Genomic DNA, 10561 nt, shown 5'->3' with positions numbered 1-10561 from the left:
CTTCCCCCTTTACTTTCTGCCTGTGGACTGCCTACCAAATTGGTGTCAGTGGCCTCTCTGAGCATATCTGCTACAATTTTAACCCTTTAGATGTATGTTAGTTCATATACTGTGGAGACTCTCGTTCTGACATGGTTACCTTCAGGCGTGGTTTCTGCATAGCAGAGAAACATTCCCTGAATCTCAGATGGCTGGTCTTGAGCTTGTTGCTCCATGCCAACAATGTAGATTTATGATGTCTTTGTTGAGCTTGTTGCTCCATGCCAACAATGTAGACTTATGATGTCCTTGTTGTGCATGCATTTAAAATACAGTATGTGGTAATTCCCCTCCTTTTGTTTACTTTAAAATTGGGATGATTTCTAAATTATTATTATGAAGTTAAGAATAATTTAGTCCATAAAGCCAAAAGATTTATAAATAATCCATATATACCTTTTAGTAGCTTGAGTATTTTTACGCATGCGTTTAAGCTTTGGATGCTCTTTTAATCTAAATCAGGTTATTTTATTGATGATAAACTCAGAATCTAGAGATGCATACAAATTCAAAGTCACTTTTCTTCATACTTTTCTTTTCTGGTAGAGGGTTAAATACCAGAACATGTTAAAAGGTGTTTAATGGCTGAGTGCCTTGACCTCGTCTGGGACAGAAGCCAGTCCAGGACATTTGTTGGCTAGAGCTATGCACAGTGAACATCTATAATCAGCTTGGCACTCCTGTTAATATGGCAGGTGTTTGCGTCTACCACTGTGGAAAGTGCCAGACCACACAATGATGGTTAGCAAATAGCGTGCTGCTGTAAATCTTTCTTTCACTGTGCAGTTTTCTCTTTTAATCTGCTATATTATTCAGAAAACATCAAAGTCTTTTTATAGGTATTTTATTATATTTTAGTATGAAAAACCCATCATCTGTTTGTGCGCGTCTTTAAAATGAGTTGTCTTAATACAGCTGAGGATTTAAGGCTTTTAAAATTGGCAGTGGATTCATGGGAGCTTGAAATTACTTATAAGGAAAGTAAATCCATCTTTTACAAATTCTCACTGTAAATCAGAGTAAAGAAATTAAATCCTGTAGATAAATGTTTTGACTCACAGTGTCTTCCCTGAAGGAGGAATAGGGCCAAAATATTTGTCTAGCAAATTGTGGGTTTTCTTGTGGTTACCCTAAATCAAGTTCACATGTTTGCACTGTTCGGTATTCTGTTTCCTTCCTGTACCTACACAGGGACTTCCCTCGGCACGCCTGGAGCAAATTAAAACAAAAGCACTTACACAGGATTACTGTGACAATGCTTATGACTAGGAAAGATTTGGAATTGCTTTGCCTCAGGATGGAATATGTTTCTCTAGTCAGCTGAGGGATGAATTTTTTATTTAGGTGAATTGGATAGTAACCTTCAATTTGGCAAAGCAACTTGAAGCTTTAAATTACCGACCAATGCTGAATGGATTGACTCTGCCTTGTTGATGCGAATGCCAAAAGCTAAACTGATGGGTGGTGACACCTCTTCAACCCTCTTACATATAGACATCAAACTTAAAAAGAGGGATATAACTATTCAAGTGCACAGACAAATGAAATTTAAGATAGTCGCATTACCAATTTGGCACAGATGAGTACATGGGAATGAAAATCAGGAAAAAGTGCTTGAATGAGTAACACTGGGAAACTTAGTCTTATCTTAAAATCAAGTGTTATACAAAACCAGGAATAAAAATGAATATTATCACTTGCCACATAACAAGAAAAGTGAATGGATAAGCAGTATTTGAAATTTTTCATAGTTTATCTTCTGCATTTTTGAAAGGATAATGTAAGAAGAGTGAAAAATTAATGCAAATTATATATCCATTTTGATTATTATATGTATTATTTAAAATTGTTAACAGATTTTGAATGACGCTTCAACAAAACTGTCAAATTGTTAAATTATTCTTAATATACAGAATCTCAGTATCTAAGTTAGGATTTTATTAGTACAATAATGGCAGGATATGACCTTACAGGTTCAGTATAGGTCTTAACTTCTGAGCTTGTCCCATAGACCTCAACTCCTGAGCCTGTTCCTATCTATGTCCTCTGCCAGCTGTAAGGCAGCTTAGAATGACATCAATCATTTCTGGTTTGGGACACTGCCTGGCATACTGTAGGTAATATTACAATACAAAGCAAAACAGAATAATCTAATCTGTGCTACATTTTGAACTCCCTGAATGGGTATTTTTGGTAAGAACTCTTGAAGATTCTTTCTTAGACAGAATGACATTCTGCTAAAAACTATAGAAAACATTATTATCACTGAAAAAATGCTTTTTGTTAAGAGGAAGAGAGGGGTTTCGGGGACACTGCAGAGAAAATAGAAAAGGAACATGAAGGGAATGTGGTGAGGAAAGCTATGGATGCAGGGGGGGTGATGGGGAGATGTTTTTGGGTAAGGTAAGCTCTCTTTGGTAAACTTGGAAATCAAGCAATTGAGGGTACCACTGAGGGCATAGGGCATGAATCCATAGGAAAACAGGCTTCCTTAGTTCCATTATTCACAATATTTTTTTCCCCTAAGATGACAGAATTGCAATGCCAGTTTGTTTAATTGTTTGTTTGGTTCGTTTTTTATTACTGCATAGGTCTTTTGCAATATGGAAATTGCTGGAGGAGGATGGACGGTTATACAGCACCGAGAAGATGGGAGTCTGGATTTTCAAAAAACCTGGAAAGAATACAAAATGGTAAGGTGAAAAACATGGAATAGCTGTATATTTCATTGAAGTGTTAGATTTCAAACAGTACTTTTATTATCTGAAGCAGATAGTTCTGCCTATAGTGGTGTGGTGTAGTTCTGCAGTCTTTTATAAGCTACCTTTTGTCATGTCTGTTATTTTCAAAACTCATAACACTTTTTTACTCAGTTATTTGAGTATTATTTCCCATGACTTAGGGATTCTTTCAGATCAGTTACTGAGACTAAAATGAGGTCATGCCCAGGCATATGCACTAAAGAATAATGCTGTCTGTCCCTCTGAAGTTTTGACTTGCTGTGACATTAAGGGGTAATAGGCATGTGATGCTGTTGCTTATGCATGGATGTTTTCAGCTGAAGGGAACTCCTTCAGAATTTGGAGCATCGCAGATAGGAATCAAAACTGTTACTGGGTTTTATCCCAAGTAATACAACACCTCTGCCAATCAAGCCAATGTACTGGAAATGTTGATACTTTGAATAGGATTAAAAGAAAATAAATAACTTACCAAATTACAGATGACATGACTTTAGCAGGCTATTTTCCCTTTGCCAACTCAAAAAAATTTTACTCCAATCTAAATAACTTCTTAGTTTTTTCATTTGCTGCCTGATCAAACTTTGTGATGGACCTCCTTTCTCTGAGTCCCTGAGGACTAACTTGGATTTCAATTACATTCCCAATGAAGTTTTCAGAACTGTGTTACCAGCCTGGAAGAGGAAAATCTTTTTTCTGACAGTTTTCAAAAAGCACTAAACGAAGGAAGCATTTATAAGGTTTAAAAAAGAAAGCAAGTTCAGTTCTGTAAAAATTTCTTTGTTAAAAAGTTCCGTTACAGATCATACCATTTCAGAAATAAATGGAATAGATTATTGAACCAAAATGTCATTTTGGATTTTATGGATTATTCCTTTTCAACATTTTTATATTGCTTGAAAATATAAGGGTAAAACCTAACAATTTAGGTCAGACTTTTGCTACCATGGATAGCCAGAGGGTGCAATCTATTTCATAAAATATGTGAAGTAACAAAAATATGAAAATGACAAATAGATATTTTTGAATGGATTTGCAAAATTGGAAATTTTTTTTTGAATTCATAAAGATAGAAAATCAGATTCTTTTTGGAGTTTGAATTTAGCAGGAAACTTGAAAACTCTTTTACTCAATTTTGGTTCAGAGTAAAACAAAACAGAAAACATCAATTTATTTTGAGGGATCCAAGATTTGAAGACTCTACCAATTCTACTTATGAGGAAATTAAAAATTGTATATGCAACTTAACTCATTCTCTACATATGGGCTGTTGTAATATGCACACCATATGAATTATTTATATTTACTCATTTTTGCTCTCCTGTGCTTTTTCTTAGACCACTTAATAAAAACATCCCTTCTGTTTGAAGTTTTCCCATCTGACCTTGTTTTCAGATATATATCCTTTCACTTAGTTAAACATTTTCCTAAAATTTTCCTTTACAACATTGTGAACCTGTTCAGGATTGGATTATGTTGGTTTTGTCTAGTTCAAACAGACTGCATTAATTATGCTTCTCTTTGGGAATGCCATAGTCTTCTAAGAGATCATTTACTTCTACTAAACAAAAAACATCTGTTTTGGACTTTTACTGATAGCTATTCTATAAGTCAGTCATGAGAAAAGATGAGATTTAGGTTTGCCTCTGCTTCTAGGAACCATTTCACCAAAGCAACCAGCTTAGGCCCCCTTCTCCGATTATCATATATCACCAAATATTGGGTGACAGAGGTTGGTGGATACTCCATGGATTACTGGAATATGTGACAGTGTCTGAGCTTCAAGGAAAGAGCACCACTGACATAATTCCCTCATTGTTCAGAGAGGGTGTGAGGTGTCTATTGGATCACATCCCCTCTCCCTCCTGACACATCTACCTGGTGTTTCTTCCAATGGAAACCAGATAGTGTGGTGGGGGACACAATGGTACTTGGTCTTACTTGGAGTGGTTGAATTTAATATGTGTTCCCTCAGCCCATAATTCAGATGCAGCTTTCCATATTTGCTAAGACATTCTTGTGGTGCTTGTATCTCACTAGGGCTCCAGATCTAACAGAAAAAAACAATAATAAGTCTCCAGGACTTCTTTTAGTTTCAGTGCATTTAGTTCGTATTGGAAAATAATCTGGAAAACTGTTGAAGTTATTCAGTTATAAGCAAGCACTGATTGCCCACTTCTGAGCTGGACAGGGACTCAGTCCACCAATCTGCAGTAATGTTAATGCCCTCACAAGTTATTGGCTGTTCCAGTTTTAGGAGGCCACTGCACATTTTCTCTGACTCTAAGCTGAGATCCTTACAGCAAGTAACTTGGAAAGGATGTACATGGAGTATTCTCTGCAGAGGTGAGTCAGGAGTCACCTGGCACCAACTCACCCTGCAGATAAAATTTGAGGAAATTGTTGTCTTTGTTGCAGTTTCTTGCTGGTTCCTTCAAGCTTACATGGAGGTACTTCAATTCCTTTTCAACAGATTTTCCAGACACCAATACAGGAAACAGATTAGGAGAGAGATAAAGTAGCCCCAAATTGTTTGAAAGTTGGAAATATGCAACTCCATCCATACATAAATTGCCACAAAGTCAGTGATACTTCAGTAATACTGGCACTAACTTTTTCTAACATGTTCTTTTGGCTCCATTTCCACTAGTGTCCAATCTCCACTCTGGAAAATAAAGTTACACTTTCTTTGGTATCTAAAACAATAGCTAATGAATACAAAATCTTTTATGCAAATCTATTGTTATGCAAGATCGGTTATCCCATTTTCTTCCTTAGTGGTGTATGTGCTTACCAGTATCGTTCAGTTTTGTTATTGGTTTCATGCGGTACAGTGTAATTTATGCTTTTGCTTCTAAGAACTCATTTCTGACTATGAAATCTCTTGGGCCATTTCAATTTTGTACATTCAATACTAACTGGAAGTAATTCAGGGGAAATCCTGTGAATTAACCCTCCCATCCTTTTTTTATCAGTATCTACTACATCTGTTCCTTCACATTGTGCAATGGATTTCCCATTATTTTATTTACTGCTTATCAGATAAATTTGAAGTGGAGCAACAAATAATTTCTTTAACAACAGCATCTCAGATCACCCTGAAGCAGGTTTCAATCATATTTCATATTTCTTTGCCTGAGGAGGGAACGTAAAACACTATTATACAATCATAGAATCATAGGCTCATAGAATCATTTAGGTTGTAAAGGACCTCTAAGATCATCAAGTCCAACCAGTAACCTAGCACTGCCAAGTCCACCACTAAACCGTGTCCCTAACTGTCATGTCTACATGACTTTTAAATACCTCCAGGGATGATAACTCAACCACCTCCCTGGGCAGCCTGTTCCAATGCTTGACAACCCTTTCAATGAAGAAATGTTTCCTAATATCCAACCTAAACCTCCCCCGGTGCAGCTTGAGGCCATTTCCTCTTGCCCTATCGCTAGTTACTCGGGAGAAGAGGCCAACAGCCATGTTGCTACAACCCCCTTTCAGGTAGCTGTAGAGAACGATGAGGTCTCCCCTCAGCCTCCTCTTCTCCAGACTGAACAATCCCAGATCCCTCAGCTGGTCCTTGTAAGACTTGTTCTCCAGACCCTTCACCAGCTTTGTTGACCTTCTTTGGACACACTCCAGCACCTCAGCGTCCTTCTTGTAGTGAGGGGCCCAAAACTGAACACACGATTCAAGATGTGGCCTCACCAGTGCCGAGTACAGGGGCACAATCACTTCCCTACTCCTGCTGGCCACACTATTTCTGATACAGGCCAGGACACTGTTGGTCTTCTTGGCCACCTGGGCACACTACCGGCTCATGTTCAGCCGGCTGTCAAACAGCACCCCCAAGTCATTTTCTGCCCAGCAGCTTTCCAGCCACTACTCCCCAAGCTTGTAGCATTGCATGGGGTTGTTGAGACTGAAGTGCAGGACCTGGAACTTGGCCTTATTAAACCTCATACAGTTGGTCTCGACCCATTGATGCAGCCTGTCCCGATCCCTCTGCAGAGCCCTCCTACCCTCAAACAGATCAACATTCCCACCCAGCTTGGTGTCATCTGCAAACTTACAGAGGGAGCACTCGATCCCCTCGGCCAGCTCATTGATAAAGCCATTACACAGAACTGGCCCCAAAATTGAGCCCTGGCAGAGATCGCTTGTGACGAGCCACCAACTGGATTTTACTCCATTCACCACAACTTTTTGGGCCTGGCCATCAGCCAGATTTTTACCCAGTGGAGAATACAGCTGTCCAAGCCATGAGCAGCCAATTTCTCCAGGAAAATGCTGTGAGTGACGCTGTCAAAGGCTTTACTAAAGTCCAGGTAGACAACATCCACAGCCTTTCCCTCATCCACTAAGCGGATCCACCCTGTCACAGAAGGAGATCAGGTTAGTCAAGCAGGACCTGCCTTTCATAAACCCATGCTGACTGGACCTGATGTCCTGGTTGTGCTGTGTGTGCCATGCCATGACACTCAAGACGACCTGTTCCTTAACCTTCCACTGCACTGAGGTCAGGCTGACAGGCCTGTAGTTTCCCAGATCCTCCTTCAGGGCCTTCTTGTAGATTAGAGTTTTGACCTCTAGAAGGAGAATATAATTTAAAAAACTATCATTTACCTTCTGCAAACCTGAACCACTTTCAGAAGGGGGATTCCCACAAGCTTGCATTCTAAGGCACAGTTTCTGGCATTTATTAGGCAGTCATCAGCAATAATCAAATCCAAGCAAACAATTAGCTCATGTGCTAGCTTGGCTATCAAGACTTCTTTCTTAAATTCAAGTTTTCAGTTCTTGGATGAATGCACCTTTCCCAGTTACTGTCTCTATTTTTTCTCTAAATTAGGTGGTGGAGTATTGGATTCTCTATTCTCTAGCCTTTTAGCTTGTCTAGTTTATTAATTCCCATGAATTTCCCAGAGGTTATTCCACACTAAATAGCCTAACATTCACTATCAGTTTCCTAGAGGGGCTTCTTGGGGGACAAGTCTGTTGGGGGCTTCTTCAGATCTTTAAAATTATTTTCTTGCTTGCTGTCATTGGAAAAGGACTTTCAATGTGCATTTGAAATTACGTGTCTTGGCCAGCCCACAACGATCCTTTTCCTATCCAGGTTTTTTTCCTGGATGTCAGTGTTTAATTGTACTGCATGCCTTTATTGCTACAGTATTGCTATTTTCCTTTCTCTAATGAAAGCAAGCTATCACTTTTTAAATCATTCATAATGTCATGAGCTAGATTATGATCACTTGTACATATTAGATTCACAGCTGAATTTCTGAACCTTATGGCAACCACCTCCTATCTTCCTAACCAGCAGCGGGTTTTTCTTTCGGTTCTTTGAGGCAAGAATGACAAGCGGCTGTGTGGTGCTTAATTGCTGGCTGGGGCTAAACTACGACAAGCGGTCAATTCCACATCCCCTTAATCTCATGTTCCTGATTAACATCTAAGAGTCCAACACCGGTTCAGTGCTTCAAACAAGTCTGCTGCCAACTTATTTCAGAAGTCACCACTAGCATTTGTGTGAGCCTGAAAAGCTCATCTACAAAATCACTTCAATTTCTGTTGGAGTTTCCTCTTTTCTCCTTAAAGCTGTTGGGTCAAATTGATGGTTAGGTCCATAGTGCCAATATGGTATGATGCCAGAGCAGGATAATGTATTCTCTTCCGTGGCTTAAATTCTGCAGCACACTGAGAGCTGGACCAGAGATGGTTACCAGAACTTTCTCAGGAAGTATTTGTGCATGCAGTTCTAGTGAGCATTTACATTACATTATCCAGAATAATTTGACTTTCCTCTGAGCCTCAGTAAATTATAACTAGTATAACAAGTCTGGTGATCCATGTCTTCTGCTTACCTAGAAGACAGCCGAACACCTCTTTGGACTGTAAGCCTTTGATTTTCTTCTAGGAATGACTTTTTTACCCTGTTTGATATACTTCCTACAGTTCACCTCTGTGACTAAGCTCTAGTTTAGACATAGGTCCCATCCATTTCCTGGAAGACCTTCTAGCTTTTGACAATCAGGTTTTCACTTCACCCGTCCTTGCAATTCCTACAGACTGCAAATTGTGTATTTGGGCATCTAGATCTACCTGAATTATTCATAAGAAGAGCTACCATTCCAACAAAGATTTTATTTCTTAGTACCATCTTCCAGTTCATTCTGAAAACTTCCAGACGTTACTTACATTTAATTTTTATTTGCAAACTGTTCAGCTCCTGTTTTAGAATGTGGTCTCCTAATTCCTTTTATGGTCTCCATCTGTTTTAAGTCTTATTTTAATTTCTCTTGTGAAAGTTTCAGTTCCAGTTTTCAGTTATGTTATCAGTCTTTCGGCCCACCTTTCCTGCCTCTAAATTCTGACATTTTTTGTTTTGTTTCATATTGCTTCAGTAGCAATAACAACTTGCACTTTTTTCCCTTTTCAAAATAGGTCCTCACTACAATTAACATTGTATTGTTTGACCTGAACAAAGAGGCAAAAACTCAAGTGGTTGTACTGTTCCCTTTTGGAACATTAATTGATGATGGATATTTCTCTGATGCAGTTTTGTCCATTTATGAAGAGTGTGCAGATTCTCTTTTCTTCCTAAACACTTGAAGAATCAAACAACTACAGACAGAGCTCCAACCCCTTCCAGTCACATTAGAATATTATGTTCACCAGTTTCTTTTTCAAGTGAGAGGTTGACTGCATAAAAAGCAGTGCACAAGGTGCATTTTTAAATTGTTTGTGTAAGCTTTATGATTCTCGTTCTGCTATTTTAGTGGAAAACAACTTTAGAAGTGTTTTTTTAAAACAAAAGTTACATAAAACATATGGCTTGGCTGAGGAGAATGTTCTTGACAGAAAAAATACATTTCCTCATAATTTCAATGCCTGTATTGCAAAAACAGTATCTTTCACCATTCTCTGTTTTGTTAAAACTATCTATTCTGAATTAATTTTAAATCCTTTTCTGGACTGTAAGTATTTAAGATATGTTACGCATTGATACGGCCACAAAATCTTCACACTTCTTGCATTCACGGTAGCCTGATATTATTGATACATTTGTTGTATTCCTGTGTTCTTTAAAAGACAACTCAAATATTATCAAACAGCTCTTAAGATGGTAACACTGCTCTTGCTGTGACTATTCCGCATTAAATGAGTTTGTCACAAATTCATTTTTTGAGTCTTCATTCATGCTAAATTTTTCTCTTTAGATTGAAGAAAAGATATTGCTGGGAGCTAAAAGTATATTCCACTTCAAGCATATGATGCAGCTTCCTGGGTTCATAGGATGTCAAGTACTGAAGTGGTCATTGAAACAAACTTCACCTAACTTCTATTAATTAGGGAGATTAGAAGGATGCTGCTGGTGTTCACAGGAATTAAAACACTCATCAGCTTTCCAGATAATGATTTGTAAATTTGTCAGGAATTTAAAATTAGGAAACCTTTATCATCGTGTAGGAAATGTATACACACATGCTAGCTAGAGATTCCTAGCTACCAACAGGTCTGTGGTTTTATAACAGTAAGAGGTTTCCTCCATTGATTTTGCATTGAGCTATATATTTTTGGTCACAAAAGGTAACTCAAAGAAATAAAAGTAAAGCAACAAAATATTACACTTAATGTACATATGGTCAGATATGTAAACCTTAGAAGTATGATTGTTGGTTGATCTCATATGGACATAAATTTTCATCCTCACTCTTATTACGCCCAGATTGTTTGGCTATGAAGGATCACCCCAAAGGCTAAGAAATAGAGCTGCTCCT

At 38.2% G+C, this 10561-nt stretch overlaps 1 protein-coding gene across 1 annotated transcript in view; it reads left to right on the top strand.

The window, feature by feature from the left end:
- Positions 1 to 2732, top strand: part of LOC104618406 (angiopoietin-1-like) — a gene marked incomplete at its 3' end in the record, with an annotated part of 35969 nt that extends 33237 nt beyond the window's left edge. The window contains exon 6 of the mRNA XM_010283984.1: positions 2631 to 2732. Coding sequence (XP_010282286.1) covers positions 2631 to 2732 — 102 coding nt within the window. The remainder of the gene's footprint in view (positions 1 to 2630) is intronic.
- Positions 2733 to 10561: the final 7829 nt, after the last annotated feature.

Source organism: Phaethon lepturus, unplaced genomic scaffold (genome assembly GCF_000687285.1).
Source record: "Phaethon lepturus isolate BGI_N335 unplaced genomic scaffold, ASM68728v1 scaffold3703, whole genome shotgun sequence".
NCBI lineage: Eukaryota > Metazoa > Chordata > Aves > Phaethontiformes > Phaethontidae > Phaethon > Phaethon lepturus.
Note: the sequence above shows the minus strand (reverse complement) of the source record. Positions and strands in the feature narration are given on the sequence as shown.